This window comes from Diplotaxodon limnothrissa, linkage group LG17, assembly GCF_057381915.1.
Source record: "Diplotaxodon limnothrissa isolate DT_005_m linkage group LG17, D_limnothrissa_male_GT1.1, whole genome shotgun sequence".
In the NCBI taxonomy this organism is placed as follows: domain Eukaryota; kingdom Metazoa; phylum Chordata; class Actinopteri; order Cichliformes; family Cichlidae; genus Diplotaxodon; species Diplotaxodon limnothrissa.
Genome location: NC_140612.1, coordinates 31902090 through 31923569, shown reverse-complemented (window position 1 = coordinate 31923569; position 21480 = coordinate 31902090). Strand labels below are relative to the sequence as shown.

The window sequence follows — 21480 nt, the reverse complement described above, 5'->3', positions numbered from 1 at the left end:
GTCACTGAAATCATACCTTAACAAATTACATTTAAACTGTCTTTTTTTAATCTTTACCTGGCAGTTAGTGTGTGTTTCTGTGTGTCTATCCTCAACTCCATTTCTTCAACAGTCTTCCTCAGGAGGAAGAGCTCTTTGGCTTGCCTCTCATACTCGGCATGGAGGCGCAAGAAGTTCTCCTCTGTCATTTCTTGAGGGGAAATGGGCTGGCTTCCGAGGCCGGAGTAATCGGATTGGAAGAGCTGGTTGAGATCGCGCTGGATTCTGAGCTCATCTTGCAAAGCCTGGATGGTGCATTGAAGATGCTGGTGGGAGGGAAACAGGGATGTTCAGCTTACGAATGAAAGAGTGAGCGATTACTATAATGGATATTCCAGACCGTGCAATGTCCATCATAGCAACTGTCTAATGTCACCTATAATCCTTTACACCTATTGCTAGTCACTTCGCTTGCTCAGTCCAAAGTTGAGATAAGTTTAACTTGGTACCTGCTTTCTTAGCTTCACTAATGGTAATTTTATAAGTCATTGCTACAAGTTGCTAAATTTTCTATACCGTCCCTTCCTTTTGTGCATCTTTGTATGTAAGTGTCACACGTCTTGGTCAGCTTACTTCACCAACTCACTCTGTCTCTATAATCTCACTGTACACCAGAATACCAATAAGCACATCTATACAGTAACCTTTGGAACAGGGATTTCTTTAACACCACACAGTGTAAAACAATCCACAACAACGCAGGTCCTTTTCCTCCAGATCTCCCAATGGCTCTTGGTTCACTGTGTGCCAAATGGTGTGTTTTTTATCAGCAGCTCAGTGTTGTTTTTCCACCTCCTTTTTAAGAAGTCTGACCTCATGCCTTAAACATGCTGGAAGGGATTATACAGTATCTCCAGGGTGACCCAGGAGCTCTTGGGGCTCACCAGTGCAAAGCAAAGACCTTTGGCCTGCTGTGCTCATCCTGTTGTCATTGCAAGTCTGATAAGGATAAAAAAAATGCAACAGAGCAGGCAGTTTTAACCAGACTGTGGACCTTTGCTGTTTGCTAAAGTTTTTAGTTGTTTGCGTCAAGATCGTCAGCAGGAATACACCAATCAGAAATGCACAAGCAGTAGTCCTATAGTAAAATGTTGCTTCGTGTTTTGTTTAACTCAATGTAATCAGTGAGGGATTAGGAATTAAAAGGTAAAGAAAAGCTGAATTAATGAATCCCTAATGGGATTGCTCATTTTTAAAGGCATATTACAAGTTTTCTAAACTGTTAATAAAACAACCCAAAAATATAATTCTCTGAACTGGAACTGAAATGCACCATTCCTTGTGCAGTTAAATAACTTAATAAATATATTAAATAATCACATCATTTTCACACTTACTGCAAAACTCTAAACTCAGTTAAAAAGATTTTGCACAGTGATTTCATTTCTTAAACACAACTACCTCACACTATTCCTTCTTACTTGTGATGTCACTTACCAATTATGTGCCTGTGCACAGTCAGCAAGGTGAGATAAGAATCTATAACAAGAATGGCTGGAAATAATCTGAGAAGCAGAGGAGCTAACATTTGAGCCGCGGTGACAGGCTGTGTTCCTGTTCTTGGAATGGCGATGGATGACATATTGTGATTGTGGTGTGGCTCCATAGTGTAGTGGTTTACAGCCCTGAGAGGAGACATGAATCCCTTTGGGGTTGTGTCAGGAAGGACATCTGGTTTAAAAATCTGCCAAATAAAAGATGCAGAGCTACTGGCTGTGAAAACCCCTCGTGAATAAAGGAGCAGCTGAAAGTAGCTTCTTCTTACTCATAGCAGAAGCTACTTTCACATCTTTCTCATGCAACATTCTGTAATGTTTACAGCATTCATTGAATTCTTTATGCAAAATTATGCTGTGTGAGAAAAATGTCAAAACAAACACATTCATTCATTCACAATAATAGACATGGATGGGTCTTATGAGCCCTAAAATGCATGTGAAACCTGAATATGGACTATTTCATTTTATATTTTTCCATGAGTATGAGTAAAGCAGGACAAATAATAAAACCCAGTCTCAGCAGATTTACCACAGTCTTGAATATTTTGTGTATCCTGCGTGCATGTGTATGTTATTTTTGTAGAATTGCAAGATTAGATTGCAAGATTGTCGCGTCTAAGGGAGCACTGAGCTGAGAGGGAAAGCTTTCAATTTACCAGTTCATATGTGTCCCAAGCCTGTCTTGTGGTTATTAAATCTAAAAATGACTGCAAAAAATCAGGTTGTGAATATCAGCAGAGCTTCCTCTGTAGGATGGCTGTGCTCAGCCTTAGAGATGCGATGAGGTGGAGCTCGGACATCCAGAGAGATGTCTGAATGCCCACTGCTCCTACATGTCAAAAGGAGCATTTGAGGTGATTCAGGTCTCTTGACAAGGACGTTTACTGGTCACCTTCCTTTGGTAGTCTTCCAGGTGCACTTAGCTGGGAGAAGACACAACCTGCAGATTATACTGATTATCTCTGGAAATAATTCAGGATCCCCTAGGAGAAACTGGAAAGTGTGGCTGGGTAGAAGGGCAGGTAGAATAACCTGCTAAGCCTGCTGTCACAGCAACCCAACTGATAAGGAGAACAAGAGGGATAGGTGGATGGATGGATGGATATGTGTGTGTGTGAGCGTTTTTTCTGTGGTGCTGTTTTTACATTTTTCTGGTATTTTGTGTAATGAATGCTCAGTAGTTTATTGCTTTTACAGGCTGTGTGTGATCCTTTGAGGATAAATCAACCAAGTTATAATTTGATTGTTAAGTTTTACCAAAAGAGTCCAATGTTTTGCAGATGTACTCTGAAAATTGTGTGTTTACAGTTTTCGGAGGAGCATAGAAGGTTTGAAAAAGTGTATCTTAGAAACAGAGAAGAGGCTTCTAGCAACACTTCACCTTCTTCAAAGAGAAGAGCATAAAGTCTGACGAGCTTAAAACGTCAGCAGCACTTGTAGTGTAAGGATCGACTTTATTAGTGTCTCTGATGGAGGCCATGGGCTGAAATGCATCAATGAAATAATAAGTTCTTCATGCTAAAAGTGTGGGTGGACCTTTAACATCTTCAAAAATGTATCTGTAATTAATAAACTGCAGAGAGTCAAATGAAGAAATCCCAAAGTAAATCATTAGATTTTATTCAAAATCATGCACAAAATAGGTCAAGATCGAGCTTATCCAACATGTGAGTAGCTGACAGACCAACTGAGGTAGCATATGTGTGTCATCTCTGTAATGTGTTCTAAAAGTTTCCCGTCAGGTAAGTATCACAGCCATCATGACAGGAGATGATGTGACATGGCTACCTCTTAGTCACACAAAAGCAGCACATTATAAAAGTGTGTGTGTGTGTGTGTGTGTGTGTGTGTGTGTGTGTGTGTGTGTGTGTGTGTGTGTGTGTGTGTGTGTGTGTGTACGCGCGTGTGTGTGTGTGTGATGTCACACTGATGTCCCCAGGCTGTTTTAAAATGCGTCACAAACAACCTGAACAGCGGCCAGGTCATCGCAACACTAGTCATGGAGTATTTCCAGAGATAAAAATAATACAGGTACCAAAGCGCTGAGAGAGATGCACATGAGTGAGAGCAGAAGTAAACAGGAGAGGTTATTAAAAAAGAAGAAAAGATGAGATGCTATCGCTCCCCTGCAGCTATGATTGCTGAACACTGACGAAGAAAAGGGAAACGATTCAAGCAAAAAGGAAAAAATGATTAGTGAGGAGACAAAAAGAAACAATCCTTAGATATAAAAGATGAGAAAGAAGAAAGGAAAAGGAAATAGGAGCTGATAGTGATCACAAACATACTGTATGCTCGTATAAACAGACACAAAAAATTGGATAAAAGGTAATGAGATAATACTGTAGCAACTGTCTGTACTCTGCTTTATGTCACACGAGAGCCAGCGCAGCATCTCTTCTGGTTTGTTTCAAATTTATGCATTTGTATTGAACCAAATTAAAGATGGTGAACATCTTTATTGTCTTGATCATTTTCTCTCTTTATCGTATCGCCATGTGTGGGTCGGTTTGCTGACTCATACAAAAGCTCCTCACATGCACACAAATCTGACGGCTGAGGCTGACATTTCTAGGACTCCCCTGAAGATTTAGAGCCAGACAGAGAGTGACAGAAAGCATCCCTTTCCTCACTCAAATATTCTTTCTCTGGTTTAATCCTCCTTCCTCCAACCCAACTCTAATTCCTACCTCTGACATGCAAACAATGACCCACCCATATCCAATAAAAATGCACCGTAGCTTCAACTGCTTTAAATAAAGGGTTCACACTAAGTTAAGTGATTGATTAGTTGCTCAAAAGACACATAACAATTTTTAATTATCATATCTTAAACACCTTAGTGATTTAATTCTGCCATATAAATTGCTTTGGCAAATAATGGTAACCAGTGTTGGGGAGTAACGGAATACATGTACCGCCGTTACGTATTTAAAATACAAAATATGAGTAACTGTATTCCGTTACAGTTACCGTTTAAAAAGGTGGTATTCAGAATACAGTTACTTTGTTGAAATAAATGGATTACACTGCGGTACTTTCCTGTTTCATTTTGTCGCGGGTCAGGACTGTTTGGGTTTTGTTTGACAGCTACGATCTGTTGTTCAAGGCGGCAGCGTTACGGTTGCCATGGTTACAGGGCGACGCTCTCTCTCTCTCTCTCTGCGACTGTGTGTTTCCTGGGTGAGAGAGCGCCTTTTCGTTGTTGTTGTTGTGCTAAGCTAACAGGCAGAATGCTACAAGCATAGCTCTAAAGAATGTAGCATCATGGGCAGTGTAGTCCGTGTTGCAGGGAGAATGGACGCGAGGAGGGAGAAAAAGGGGAGTGGAAAGGTACGTGTTGTCATCAAGGAAAAACGGGAGCTGGAAGCATGTAAATATAATAATAACCACTTCAGCCAAGAAGAGTGCCTGACGAGCCCAGTTGTAAGTAAGCTATTAAGACTCGACTGTACACCGTGTTCGTGTTTTCCTCCGAAACAATAAGTTCCGTTGGAGCAGCCTTTCAACGCCTCTCTCTGTCTCTCGCAAGAAAAGTTGACCCACACAACAAAGTAGAGCTAGTTTTCGGCTACAAGCCGACAGGGACCCCGCCGTATTAGTCAGAGGTCCCTTTACTACAGTTCGGAGTCGCGGACCTTCAGTAATAGTAATAAATCACACAGCAATAGTACATTCACGTTGTTGTAAAAAGCATGATAATATATTAAGTAATCCAAAGTATTCAGAATACGTTACTGTCATTGAGTAACGTAACGGAATACTTTACAGAATACATTTTGGGGCATGTATTCTGTATTCTGTAATGGAATACATTTTAAAAGTAACCTTCCCAACACTGATGGTAACCTACAAATTAACTGATATATACACTCACTGGTCACTTCATTAGGTACACCTGTTCAGCTGCATGTTAACACAAATTTCCATACAGCCATCTTTAGGGTTTACGGAGATCAGAAAAAGAGCGGTGAGCGGTGGTCCTCTGGGTAAAAATACCTTGTTGACGTCAGAGGTAAGAGGAGAATGGCCAGACTGCTTCCAGCTAATAGGAAGTTAACAGTAACTTAAATAACTACTAAATGCAGCCAAGGTATGCAACACAACCTTGAAGCATGGCTACAGCTGCAGAAGACCACACTGAGTGCCATTTCTATCAGCTAAGAACAGGAAACGGTGGCTTTTTGCACACGCTGGAGACTGGAGGAACACTGCCTGGTGTGATGAGTCTTGATTACTCTTGCGAGATTCAGATGGTAAGGTCAGAATTTAGAGTAAACATCTACACCACCATCCTGCCTTGCATCAGCAAGTCAGGCTGCAATATCGTTGTTAACCATGTCCACTCCTTTATCACCACAGTGTACCCATCTTCTGATGATTGCTTCCAGCAGGATAATGTCCCACGCCTCCAAACTCATATCATTGAGTTCACTGTACTCAAATGGCCCCCACTGTCACCAGGTCTCAGACCCAGAGAGTGCCTCTGGGATGTGGTGGAACAGCTGACTTGCATTATAGATATGCAACCAACAAATCTGCAGCAACTGTGTGATGCTACTGTATCAATACAGAGAAAAATCTATGTCATTCAGAATTATGGCAGTTCAGAAGGAAAAAGGGCCACAGTGTTCCTAATAAATCCATTTGAGTGTATCTTATGACAGGATAACTACTTGGGGGCAACATTAAGAATACAGGGGAAAGCTGGCATGCCAAAAGGAATAAAAGAGAGAAACACAAATAACTATGCTCATTATTATAATACTGAATAGTATGTACTGTGTTTCATGTGCTATTCACGCATTAATAAAACGAACCCATGCATCACATTCACACACACGTACACACACATACACACACTCACATCAAGCACCCAGAAGCATGTCAGAGTCATGGAAACAGTCATCCTCACGCAAATGCGAATCCATGTGCCTCTCCATCAAAGTCAACCATATGCAGCATGAACATACAGAAGCACAAAGTTTACACAGAAACAATTCAGAAACAGAGCGCGCACACACTCACACACATGCGCGCAGAGTTTGTGTTACTGTCTTCCCCCTAACGCACACACAGCTGGAATGTAGTGCTGAGAAATGCCAGAACAGGAAAAAAGGAGGGAGAAAGGAGGAAAATATTATAGGAAGCAAGAAGAAAATAAAGCAAGCAGAGTGGGAGATAAGGAGAAAGGGAAAAGGGAGAAAACAGTGTTAACTGTGTGTGTTAGAAACAGAAGGAGGAGAGAGAGAAAGTTCTGTTTTTCTTCTCAGTTTCTGCTGAGTCATCTGTGGCTATCACCTTTGACCCTGTCAAATATTTCCTGATTTCTCATGGGAATGGGGGCGTATGCACCAAACATGCATACATGTACACCGACTCGGTTTGAGCGTATGGTCAGAATCACAAAGAAACTTTACTCAAAGCAACACGGCATGGCTACTGAAAATAAGGAAATTTTTTACTTTCACTTTGCATCAGTTTTCTTTCTTTCTTCTTTGCAAAAACACCTCACCTAAGAGCGAAGAAAAGAAGAAAATCTAAACGGGGACAAAAAACATGAGATGACAAATCAAGATGATAAATCTCTACCTCAGAGGAGCTGAAGCTGCATATGAAATGTATGAATCAGATAGAATCCACTTATGTGAACACATTGGAGTAGGGCTGTTCGATATAACGATATATCTCGGATGACGATATAAAAACGTCTATCGTTTCATTTTATGCTATCGTTTGTTTCGTGGTGTCGCAAAGTAAACTGTTTATGACAATATTTTTTCATCGTTTTGATGGTCACTGTAGTGGCTATATTCATTTCTTAAAGTTTTCGCTTTCTCTTATATTTAATATAACCACACTATGGACGGACAAGCGCCTGTTTTTATGCGTTGTCGTTAGCAACAATGACGGTAACAGCATCGCGTGTCCGCTTGTTTATGTTCCACATAAACCTTTCACAATAAAGCTCAAGATCCTGTTGAGACTTTTCAAAATAAACAGAATCACGTGAAAGAGCAGATTATTTACGGAGAAGTAAAAAAGAGCCGCCAGGTGCTAAAAAATAAACCTTAGAGTCAAATGTTAGAACAGGCTTTTCCCCGCAGCTCGCCGTGTAATAAATACTCACAAAGAAAACGGCGGCCGTTACAACTTGTGTCTAAAAATGTATCGTTTCATGCATCGGTTAAAACACTCGACTCCAGCTACATGACGCAGCTGGAAACACTTCCCGCAAGACGAGCTGCCCGAGATTCACAGACTTTACAGAAAATGTTACGTTTTTGTGATTTATATCGTTATCTACGATAGAATTCTTATATCGGGATATGAGATTTTGGTCATATCGCACAGCCCTACATTGGAGGACAGTGGTTTGAAATGTTTAGTGTGAGAGTAGTCAACTCCTTAAATGTCATGATTACTGTAAATATTATCTATAGAGGCTGTCATGACTGCATTTACATGCACATCAGCACCTGTTACTCAAAAAGCCAAATTTACATAAAATCACAACCTCTAAAAAATATAACGGCATAGATTAAACACACAGGGTATGTTCTAAGCAGAACATAGACTATCACCTGTGATTTTCATTTGCTCTTTTACCAGATCCAAGGATGTCAGATTATGTATTTTTTTTTGCAAAAATATCAAAATGTTCAATTCTATTCTATTTGAATTTATTTGTATAACATCAAATCACAACAGTCGCCTCAAGGTGCCTTATATTGTAAGGTAAAGACCATAAAATAACATATATCAGACAAGCCCCCCTATGAGCAAGCACTTGGTAACAGTGGGAAAGAAAAATTCATTTTAACAGGAAGAAAGCACCAGACTAGGTGAGTGCCACCCATCTGCTGCGACCAGTTGGGGTTGAGGAGAAAGAGACAGGAAAAATGATTAAATGCAAAGTGGTGTGTAAAGGCATAGAGAACTGAAAAGAGGTAAGTGAAGAAGAAACACTCAGTTCATCGTCCAAAGCCCCCAGCAACCTAGGCCTGCTAGAGTGGTTCAGGGTCACCTGATCCAGCCCAAATTATAAGATTTGTCTAAAAAGGAAGTTTTAACCCAATTTTAAAAGCAGAGGATTTCTGTCTCCTGAATCCAAACTGGGAGCTGGTCCTGAAAGCTGAAGACTCTGCTTCCCATTTTACTTTCAAATACTCTATGAGGGGGATATGGTAATATGAGGTCTTCAAGATTGCATGGGACCACTAGCATAACTGGTGAGGGTGACCCCTCCCATGACACAAATGACAGAGGGCACTTGTAGCAAGGTAGAGACCAAATTTCCAAACACTAGAAAAATTACTGGAACCAAATTTTTGCAAAAGAAAGTAAAATTTAGTAGGATACACTGCTGCTGTATGTTTGCATACTGAAATATCATTTATTGCTTAAAACAGAACATGAATGAGTCGATTAAAAAAAATCATAGACAAATAAATTAACGATGTCTTGTAATCTAATGAGCAGTCTACATAATTCCTATTCATGGTTAGAGGAGAAAAGAAAATCCATTTGTGCGCATAGTCACAATTTTTCCATCCAACGTCATCCCTCCCTCCGGCCACCGCTCATCTGTCGTTCAATATTAACCATCCCTTCGTTATTACTCCTCCGTCTCATCCCTCGCTTATTTTGCACTCATTGGGTGAGTCATGCTTCCCCCTTAACAAAAAGACACACTGTGACAGAAACATGTATACACGACACACACACACACACACACACACATTAGGATGGACGCATGATAATGCCCACACGCAGAGATACACACATATGCAGGAGACAACATAATGTTGGAGGCAGCGGTCATGCTGTGTGTATGTGTGTGTGTTTGTGTGCATGCGTGTGTGTGTAATGACCGTGAGCAGTTTGAAAGAATCGCCCACTCAGGCATTAGACAACAGGCAGATTAACACACTCCCTCTCTTCTTTCTCTGAGGATAAAGGTGGTGGAACATAATGAAGAGGATGAAATAAAATGCAAAGAAGAAGAATGGCTGGAAGACACACGAGAATGCAAAAACAGCATTATTACATGCATCTATTAAAAAAAGAAAAAGGAAAAAATGAGGACGGAAATAAGTGTATGTGACAGAAAAGACAGAAAAGGCAGGAGTATATATATGTGTTATATGTTGACCCTAATCAGTAGCTTCTGAGAAGAGAAGAGAAGAGAAGAGAAGAGAAGAGAAGAGAAGAGAAGAGAAGAGAAGAGAAGAGAAGAGAAGAGAAGAGAAGCTCAATCATATAGGACTTTAGAGGCAGACTGAAGGGAAAAAAGACAAGCAGCAGAAGAAAACATGGGGGGGGGAGTGACTGTACTGTAATTCTGTCCATTCCCCCATCAACTTCTCCCAAACTCACTCCTTATAAGGAAAGCCATGGCTACCGCAGGGACACACATACACAAAAACGCAGAGAGAGTAAGTGAGAGGGAAAATTCGCAAAATAACAGCCTTGTGTGAAAGCAGCGAAAACTGACCCTGTGCTTCTTTTCAGTTTCAGATCGTTCTGTCTTTCCACTGTAAAACGAACACTGGGTCTTTCTGAAAAGAAAACCATGGGGAAAGAGTGCTGTTTCACCATGTCTCTGCGTTGAAGTTAAAGTTTTATAACACTCCTGCGTGTACAAGTCTCCTCCCTTTTCTCTCTCGCTTGTCTTGCTCTCTTTTCAGTTACAGTTTACTCTCTACATGGATATAAACCCTTCTTGTGCTTTCTAGCCCACACTTTGTCACCTTTGTCGTCCTCTTCTCTGTCCATCTGTTTTTTGGTGCCCTGCTATCACTCTCTGTATTTACTTTATTCCCTCTTCCTTTCATCCCTCTCTCTCACCTATCTCTCCATCCTCACTAAATAAACACACAGGTTTGGGGACCATCTGTTACTGATGAGCATTTGTGTGTGAAAACACACACACACAAAATTCTCCCACCACAATAATTGGAGGACACACAAATGCTGGGATAACTGCAGCAATAGTGTTTTATTTATTTGACTTCAAAAGGTAGAAGGTGCGACCGTCTGACACAAGTACATAAACCTGCACATGCAAAATGACGGCATGCATACACAGACACACACACACATAGAAAAAAAACAGTAATAATGAGTCATGAGTCCACATGCAGAGGATGGAAAAAGGCACAGACTGCAAACAACAGAAGGAGAGAGGATAGAGAACAAAGATATCATCATCACTGCATGTGGAGAAGTGACTTTTTAAAACTTTACTGGCCCTGCCTGCTGTCTTCTCCACAAGGACCCTGTATCACAGATCCTCTCAGTCTCAGTCAAGCATCAATCTCCCCACTGTGTTTAAAGAAAATCTTCCAGAAGCAACGTCTTAGTTTTTGACCATCTGTAATAATGTTCTTGAAACTGCAAAATGTATATTGTACTTGTTAAATTAAAGACACAAAAAATAGTAAATGGTCTGTATTTGTATAGCGCTTTACTTGGTCCTAAGGACCCCAAAGCGCTTTACACTATACACAATCATCCACACACTGGTGATGGCAAGCTACAGTGTAGCCACAGCCACCCTGGGGCGCACTGACAGAGACGAGGCTGCCGGACACTGGCGCCACCGGGCCCTCTGACCACCACCAGTGGGCAACAGGTGAAGTATCTTGCCCAAGGACACAACGACCGAGAGTGTCGGAGCTCGAACTGGCAACCTTCCGATTACAAGACGAACACCCAACTCTTGAGCCACGATCACCCCAAAAAATCAGACATGTGGTTAAATGCAGTCCCTTAAACTGCACAAAACTATTTGGAATATAAACCAAAGGAAAACTATAAGATCAGCTATGAAACCCAATTTAACATACTGCTTTTATTATGAAATTCTACTGCATTTACACTAGCTGTGCTTATTTCCAAATGAACAGCTTTCAATATCAACCACTATAGTGAAAAAGAGATTGATATTTCCATCTGCAACACATGTCCCCTTCTATGTCTATAAATGGCAAGCGTAAGGCAGTGAGAACGGAGCAGAACAGATGATCAGTTCAATTCAGTTTTATTCATAAAGCACCAAATCAAAACAACAGTTATGGAGCTTTATTTTGCAATGTTAGAAAAAAAAGTTCAACAATCTACTCTGAGCATTCTCCTGGAGATTATGAAAAGGAAGAATTCCCTTTTAACAGGAAAAGCCCTCCAAACAAAGGAAAAAGGCTCAAGGAGGGGCAGCCCTCTGCCATGACCGGTTGGGAGGTGAGGAGGAAGAGAGAAAAAAAAGGAGATTGCAGAGAGACGAGGACAAAACACAAACTATAGATGAGAGAACACAAAAGTTAATGACATGCAGTAGTGGCAAATAAACACATGGGGGAGTGAGGAGTGGAGAAGAAAAATTTAGTGCATCATGTGAAGTCTCCCCCGCAGCGTGAGCCAATAACAGAATAATTATGGGATGGTTCAGGGTTGCCTGATCGGGCCTGACAGCTCAAGGCTCTGCCACACAATGTGCTTTTAGAAACTCTAGGGACTGCAAGTAAGACTGTACTAAAAGGTCTTTAAGATACGATGGGTCTGATCATTCAAGTCTTTGTATGTGAGGAGAAGGATTATAAATTTAATTCTGGATTTAATAGAGTGCCAGTGAAGAGTAGTTAATACTGTAGAAATATAATCTCTCTTTGTAGTTCATGGTAGCACTCTCCCTGTGGCATTTTGGATCCAATCAGATATGCCACTGACTGTGAGACAGCAGGGAAGGAAAAGTGGGGCTAGAGGTGAGTTGCAAAGCAGCTCACAGATGCACAACATCTGTTGGCAGGCTAAAGAGACATTTATACTATGTCCTCAGAAGAGGCACAAATCATGCTTTGGTGTAATTTTGGCCGATTGTGTCCCTATAAATTTTTATAACCTCATGTGGGTGGCATGGCTGAAGACAGGGGTATATGACTCCGGCAGCTTTTACTGGCTTTTCAATGACATATCAGTGCAGAAGCTCAAAGATTCCCAGATCACGGTTCAATTTCGTTACCAGCACTACTGCAGAGATTTTGGACGAGTGGCAAAACCTACTATGCAGGCGAATACGAGTATAAATGCGCGTGAGTCGTGGGTGACATTATTATTTGGGCACAACATGACCAAAACCATGATTTATGTGAGGTTTACCAATAGCATGTGTAGAAGGGTAGCAGCTGAGCCATCCGCTGAAATCAGCTAGCACTGAGTTGAGATGATCTTCTGGGATTGCAACTGAGCTTGACCTGATGTCATGCTTGAACAAACGCTACGCTCGATTTAATCTGGTTAAAGCCCTGGCTTCATTATAACCTCTTCAATCATCCGATTTTGCTGTATTGATATTTCCAGATCACAGAAATTGCCTTTATAGTTCAATGTTACCATAACAAATAGAGCTGAAACCAAAAGTAACCAAATAATAAATGGCCTGTATTTGTATAGCGCTTTACTTAGTCCCTATGGACCCCAAAGTTTTACACTACATTCAGTCATTTACCCGTTCACACACACATTCACACACTGGTAATAGCAAGCTACATTGTAGCCACAGCTGCCCTGGGACGCACTGACAGAGGCGAGGCTGCCGGACACTGGCGCCACCAGACCCTCTCACCACCACCAGTAGACAATGGGTGAAGTGTCTTGCCCAAGGATACAACGACAAAAATTGTCGGAGCCGGGGCTCGAACCGGCAACCTTCCGATTACAAGATAAACTGCCAACTCTTGAGCCACAATCGCCCCATAAGCTAATTATAGGAGGAAGAAATTTCATCGGCTTATCAACAAGTAATTCTGTTTTTATTTCTAACCAAACAGAAATACCCATTGTACTCAGCTGACTGACTGAATCAGCGAACAGAAAAAGAGACACCGGAGATTACAGGGCTGAAGGGCTGCAGGTGGGACTCCTGGACAAAATCTTTACAGAGTAAATCTGTCTTCAAGCTCTGCTTTTTCTCTTTGACTCTTTCCATAATTCCGTAATTTCTCCTCTTCTTCTGTTTTATCTGCCCCCCCATCTCAGAGAGCTACATGTGGTTAAGACTCAGGTGTCTAGTTTATTGAGAAATATTTATCAAGGGCCAGTAATGACAGGAAAGTAGTACAGTGCAACTATTTCTATAGCATCTTATTTTACTTTTTATTCATGCACATGTATTTCCCTTCATTTTTCCACATCCCGACGTTCTTTTTCATCACCTACTTTTAAGTCCGGTCTTTCTTTCTCTCCTGTCACATCGACACCCATCAGTCTTTCTCTACATTTCATCTGCAATCTTAAGCCCAATTTGTCTGTGCTATTCATCTCTCCTTTCACCACTCACCCCCCTGCTTCCACGCTGATCTATCCTCCATTCTCGTGATTTCCTCCCTCTGACTCGCTACATTTTATACATCTTTACTCAATCCACTCTTCCTGATCTATTCTTCACTATCCACCCCCGTCTTTTTTTAAATCTACGGCAGCATACAGATTGCCAGGCGAAGCATTTTCACAGCCAGCTGGCACAGAAACTCTTACTGGAAACATTTTTCTTTTCTGTGCAGTGAATGGAAATCTAACACAGGAAACAATTGACGACGTCAGATTCTATTGGATTTGAACTCATTTGAGCTTATGAGGACAATCTTAGTGCCAGCTCGGCGTAATGAAATTAAAACTTAAATCTAGGTGTAATAACATTAAGTGCTGAGGAATGATTACAACATAAGTTTTGAATCAGTCAGCACAGAAGCTAAAGTCCAAAGGATTTCTCTTAGTTTGATGTTTTACCTTTAATTCAAACTGTGCCTTGTTCTCTATTTAGTGATCTCTCAATTCATAAATGTATTTTATTGATGATTCAGAAAAACATTTCCACCGCAGTGAGGGAAGAGACCTCGGCTCTGGTGGCACCATCCATTTACACATTAACCTGAAGGCCTGATTTACTGCCATGTTCATGAAGTGGAAAATACACTCAAGTGCCAGTTTGTGTTTCTATCTATCCAACTTTGCTGCTCAGGGCAAAAGAGAAAAGGAAAAATGACAGAAGAAACACGAAAGAAAGACTATCTTCTCTGTTTCTCCTCTGTGTTTATCTCCTCTATTCCTCCACCTGAAGGGAAAATGTCACCCAGGTGTGTCGGGAACTGTGCACAACTGCCTGTTTGAATTACCCTCTTACTTATCCAGCCTCATTCACACTTTCACAGATTCATTTCTCCAAAAATAAACAGAAAACAGCACCTATGGCTTCAAGTTAGACCAATATGCAGTACATGCAATGCGTAGACAACTTTAAATGAATTGAAGGAAGAGGAATGCCAACAAATTCATATATTATGATGGGAGAAAAACACTTTCTGCCTCTCTACAGTGACACTCACACACACTCACACACACACACACACACACACACACACACACACACACACACACACACACACACACACACAGAGTTTTATTTCCCATCAGCACCTTAACTATGAAGCTAAATAACTGAAAAGAATGAAAACAGTGCAGCAGTACAAAAGCGATTGGCAGCCAAAACAAAAGGACACGCATGGGTGAGCGTGCATGCACACTCCCACAATCCCACAAACATCACAACACTGACATGTGCCTTCCAATTCTTTAAAATCCACAAATTTTTGCATGCAAGTAGAGACATATGCACAAAATAAAAATAGTAAGTACAGAGTACGTAGACGTTCTCTGCAAGATATGCACCTGCAAGTCTGTGTCTATGTGCGTGATTTGTATACACGCTTAACCCATATGCAAATACAAATACACAACAATACACATTTTGTGCCCCCGCAGACACACAAATACAGACACACACACACATGTGCACACAAAAGCCCAATTGTACTGACGTGCACATAAGCCTGCCAACAAGGACACAGATTCCCTCATGGTACTCTCTTTCACATCCAGCAAACAAACACAACAAAAGATGCATACATTCAAATGACAATGCACACAAACACACCCCGCATAAATATAGAGAGCACAGCACATACATGCACGCACACATTTACATAATCACAACCACTCCTGACACATGCATGAGGCTGCTATCAGAAAACAAGCAGGTCGAAAACTCCTATTTCATACAGACACACTGTCGCTCTCTCTCTCTGAGTGTCTTTCACACACATTCTCACACATGTTGCTTCTGACGTCACATGACTCGCCGCGAGTACAGTACATGACAGATTGCATCTAGCAGCTCCAGAAATGGGCAGACAGAGCGGTCATTGTTCAGACGGGGTGATTCAACGCTGGGACAAACTGCGTAGAACAGGCAGTAAGACTCCTATACTTAAAATGAGGAAAACCTGTTAACAATTACAACGTGTAGCACAACCTGCATATCGCATTACACTTTAATCTGATTATTTAGGTTGGATTGCAGACCAAATAGCAGCATGCTCTGTTTTTTTTTACTTCTTCTGTCGTGCACGGATTTATTTTTGGGAGAGAACACCAACAAATGGAAACTATGATGCTGAGTTGCTGGACGCCATAAATACTAACTGCTATTGTGAGTGTGTGAAGTCACATATTTTTTAAAGGAAACTGAAGGAAGCGTGACGGAGAGAGGAGATACAAAAAGATAAAACTGCTTTGTTTATGAAACAAATTAACAAAGAGAGGGAAAGGATGGGGAGAAAGTAGGGAAAGTGATGCTTCCCTTGTGCGTTCCAAACATTCCTTCATCATTTTTTTTCCCCCACCCTCCCCTCTTCCTGCACGAAACATTGTACTTACCTACTGTGATCAAAGGGGTGGAACAAATCGGGTGAGCGCACTCAAACACGCACACTCAAACACGCACACTCAAACACATTTTAGAAAGTGAAGCAAGGCCGTGCACTAAACGTGAGAAGTAAGACAGACAACACTGAACAGAGTGGACGTGTGTATGCAGATCAATAGATTTGTGAGACTATGGTGTGTCTATTCTTTTCCACGGGTGAAGAGTGAGAAGAGGAGTCCCATACTAGGAGTGAAATGGTGAGGCTATCGAAGAAGAGATGGAGAGGGAGTCGGCAATAAGCAGGCGGAGGAATAACTTGATAACAAGTAGAAGAAAATTAAACAATATAAAGCAAATGAGAGTACAGCAGGAGAATAATAATCTAAACCTCAGCATGGACATGACACAAAATGTGTCATGTCAGTGTGTGTGTGTGTGTGTGAATGGGTGGATGACTGGATATGTAAAGCGCTTTGGGGTCCTTAGGGACTAGTAAAGCGCTATATAAATACAGGCCATTTACAAAAGCCTCTCATTTGATTCAACTGAGAACCTGGCAAATTTCCTGTATTTGCCCAAATTATTTGTTTTTGTTTTCATCTGAAAGACACATAAAACCTCTGTGAGTTTGTCAGAGCTCTGGAGCGACTAGGGATTGGTGTTGAGAACCCGTACTAAATTGGTACCTGTACCAGAACCAAGGTACAGATAGAAGCCAGGACAAACAAAGTTTTATCCCTCCTATAACATCGTTGACTTCCGGTTTTAGGCGAGTTTGTTTAACATTGCTGTGTGTTTCTCAATCGCTAGACAGGAAAACAGTCTTTGAAAGATTTACCTCATTACAGGAGAGTCATGCTGGTTTAAGCACTTTTTGCTGAGTAGCCATTGCTAGCTTAGCCACAGGTGCTAGGCATAATAGCAGGGTTTATGCTTAAGAACACAGGATAAGCATTTTGTTCTGGTATTGAACTGACTACCAAGAATCGTGTATTTCTACTGTTATTGGCATCTCGACAGCCCTAGTACCAAGAGCATCGGTATTCATATTATACTAATAAAATCCTAACTTCAACAATCTTTAAGAATGCCACACTAAACGAACCCCTTTAAGTCCATCATCACACAAAAAGCCTCAGTGAAGACTATTAAAAAGATTTTTGCTTATTTTTTTGTATTTTTGCTCTATTTTTTTCCAATCATAAGTCAATTTAATTTAAGAAAGCAGTAAAAACACTCATCGAATTAAATGAGATGTGAAGTTTTGCATGATTTAAGACTAAATAAAGTACACATGTTCAAAATATATATGTTCAAGCTATATTATTAATTGGATCTTGCCTCTATACATATGAGATCAAGGCTGCCTGTCTTCCTGGCTTTTACAATGAGACACTGAATGTACTTGTGAGGAAAGGAAAGACACAAGGAAGTCCGGAGAGAAAAAAAGAGGAAAAGATAAAGAAAGAAACTGGTGGAACAGAGGTAAAGATAGTAGGCTGAGCATGTAGGAGGAGGTGAATAAGTAAGGAGGAAAGGAGGGAAAGGAAAGACAGAGGGTGGAGAAGAGATGAGCATTCCTCAGCAGGGGCGTGAGCCACTGTGCATGTGTGTGCGTGCGTCTCCGAACTCACATATCCCAAAATTACTGGGAGGTAACTTAATTTGATTTCTAACGCGAAGATGATGGCGAAGACAGAGAGCGGCAGGAGGGAGGGTGGAAAGAGAATGTGAAAGCTGACTTAGCATGTGATGACAGAAATAGAAGAGAAGGAGAATGACTAAGAGGGGAGAAAAATGGGAGTGGGAGGAAAACAAAAAGCCAGAAAACACTGAAAGAATTAGACAGAAAAAGAGAAAGTGGCAGGACGGCGAGAGCAGGCAGTGAAACGGATTGTGTTAAATGGGTGTGATTTATCTGGAGGAAAGAATGGGAATGAAAGTGAAAGGAGAGGGGGGGGTGAGCGTACAGAACATATTTTCCAATAACAGAGATCATGCCTTGGCATGTGCATTCACTCACTGTTATGGCACAGCACAGTCACACACATGCACACGCACAAAGCAGTGTGTGCATGTGTGTGTGTGTGAAGGCAGCTGAGGATTAGTGTAGGGCTGGCAGCTGGCCAAGTACATGATAGATTAATCAACTTATCATGTGCTCCTTTGTTTGATCTATTCTCACACACTGAACCACTTTGAATTAATGCGGACACGCAAAACACACATCTGAACTCAGCATATCAGGAGCCACGCAGACACCGCGCATGTTCCAACACCTGTGAAACTGGCTGCAATTTCTCTTACACTGATTTAATATTTGGTGATGTAATTTCACAACCTGAAATCCTTTCCCACTTTTTTTCCGCATTTAAACATCAAAGCCTGTCACACACACACACACAAACACACACGCATGCAGAGATCAGAGCAGGTGTTAAATTGCCAATGTGACAAACTAGTACATGGGCCAGTGACATGGTTGTATCAGCAAAAGTGGATGACACGATCAGTTCAGGTTTATGTGTAAAATGTTATAGGAACTGGTGACACCACTATGACAGAAATGTGACATCATCTGTTAGCTCGCCAATCAAGCATAAAGCCTTGTCTTCACATTAAGTACGGCTGCAACGATCTTTAGAAGCTTTAGGTGTCTGCTGCCACCACCAAATCCTGGAATGACTCATTTACACTTAAAAACATCATAAGACACCGTTTAACTCCACCTAGACATACCATCACCTTCTTCCAACAAATACAACCCCAATTCCAAAACATTGGATTCTACATAAAATGTAAACAAACAACAGAATGCAACAATTTATAAATCTCATAACCCCTTAATCTGTTAATAATTGAACACAAAAACATATATAACCTGGAAAATGTACCATTATAAGGAACAAATAAGATCATCTTGAAGCAACGTTATTGAAGCAGCACATCTCAAAAAGTTCGTAACAGTCTGCAAACATCTGAAAACTGAGGAGACCAGGGGCCCGTTCTTCGTACCTCGCTAAGTAAGTTAGCTGGATTTGATTGTTGACGATTTCGCGTGATCCTGGATCGTTCGGTTCCCCGAAGCTCATCCGGGACTTGCTGTCGTAGCAACAGAGCCGTAAGCGTAAACCTGCTCGGGAGCAGGTTTACTTTATGTAAACAGGATTAGATCGCGGCCACGCAGGTATGTCCGCTTCATTTATACGAAAGCAACAGCGATATTCCACCACTGTTTCACCATAAATAAATAACATCAATGTAACTAAAGATAATGCAGCACTTGATCCTTTTATTGATGTCACACAGATACATACAGGTCATTTCCTAAAAAAGGGAAATGTACTATTAATCATTCTATTTCATGTATTTGATTATTTCAGATGTCATTCATATTTCAGAGTAGTAATTGTAAATTACTTCGTGTAATCAAGATGGGAGACCACGGCTATAAAAGCGAAGGTGGATTTGGGAAGTCTGTCGCAGCCATGTCCTGTCCGTTTACGCGAGCAGCCCATTGCGGAAGGTGCAAGATTGATAAGGAGAGTTTTCAGAATTCAGCATATATTGCGGGATAGACAGGATCCTTTAGCTCAGCGCGACAGTGTGCTCATTGAGAGATATTGATTTTCCCGTGAGGGTATTATTCACTTAACCAACTTGTTGACGAGGGGGTGCAGGACCACCACCTGTCTTTTTTTTTTGCTCTGCCCTTTTCTTGGTTGCTGTTATGAACAAACAAACAGAGTATTCCAGGGTCTCTTTCCAAGAGACGACAAGCAATATAAGTGGTAAATGTTACCATTCTGTAGAATATTCTTATATTGCACTTTTACTTGTTCCCATGTTCTAGTGGGTCCTGTTGTGGCTCTAATGTGAAAGAGGATATAATATAACATAATATAATATAATGTAATATAATATTGGATAATATAGTGTGATATGAAATTACTTACGAGTTTAATTTGTCAGCAACTTTCTGCCAGCCCTCTCTCCTTGCTTTAGCAGCCTTTGCAGTGTTCCCTTGCGTTCTGATTAAACTCTGAAACTCCTGAAATCCCTCACTCAAGAGTTCTTGCTCTGCTGCCGAAAAATACCGAACGCGCTCCTTCGACATTTTCGCCGACCAATCAAAGGGTTGCCGATCAATGTTTCTACTATCGATGCGTAGCCCCTGTTACGACACCCAGTTATCTCACATTACTTCATCCAGCTGTACTAATCGTCAACAGCAGGTGTGTTCGGAGAACTGGATTAGCGAGCTCACGGTTAGCGCGATGATTTGGTCTTGGATGTGTCATTTGATCTTGGATGTAGTAAGCGACGTACGAAGAATGGGCTCCAGGTGCTGGACAGAGTTGCTGGACATTTGGGAATGTTGTCCTATTCTTGATTCTAGCTGCTCAACAGTCCTTCGTCTTCTTTAACCTGTGTTTCGTTTCATGATAGGCCAAATGTTTTCAGCTGGTGAAAGGTCTGGGATGAAGGCAGGCCAGTTCAGCACTCGGACTCTTCTACTACAAAGCCATATCGTTGTATTGGATACAGTACGCAGTTTAGCGTTGTCTTACTGAAATTTGCAAGGATTTCAGTTAAAAGACATCATCTGGATGGCACATGTTGCTCTAAAATGTGTATATTCTCTTCAGCACCCATAGCCCCCCATACCATTAGAGAAACGAGTGCTATAACGCTGACAACATTCAAATCTATTTCCAATTGTCTAATGACCTGCCAGCTTCATTGAATCGTTTGTCTGACTGCTTGAAAGAGGTTACAGAGCGGCTGTCAGCCCTTTCTCTCATTTTAAATGAGAAGAAAACTGAGATTATGGTGTTTGATAGTCACACTCCACGAGACCAGCTAGCTGCCCGATTTGGTCCCTTTGCTGGCTTTCTTACAGATACTGTAAGTAATCTAAGTGTTTGTCTGGATAGTTCATTTAAGCTGGATAAACAGGTTTCCTCAGTGGTTAAATCTGGCTTCTTCCAATTGCGCCAAATTTCAAAGGTCAAACACTTAATATCTGATCTTGAAAAAGTGATACAGGCCTTTGTGAATTCCAGATTCGATTATTGTAACTCGCTCTACTCTGGACTCCAACTTGCTCACCTCCAAAGATTACAGCTCGTTCAGAATACTGCAGCTCGTCTCCTAACCAGAACTAGAAAGTTTGTCTCT

The 21480-nt window shown here is 41.2% G+C and overlaps 1 protein-coding gene across 4 annotated transcripts in view; it reads right to left on the bottom strand.

Moving 5' to 3' along the window:
- The window catches only part of LOC146615258 (ELKS/Rab6-interacting/CAST family member 1-like), a 162174-nt gene that overhangs the window by 125406 nt on the left and 15288 nt on the right, over positions 1 to 21480 (bottom strand). For all 4 annotated transcript variants that reach the window (XM_085376029.1, XM_085376026.1, XM_085376027.1 and 1 more), the window contains exon 5: positions 58 to 305. In XM_085376029.1, the coding sequence (XP_085232155.1) occupies positions 58 to 305 (248 nt within the window). The remainder of the gene's footprint in view (positions 1 to 57; positions 306 to 21480) is intronic.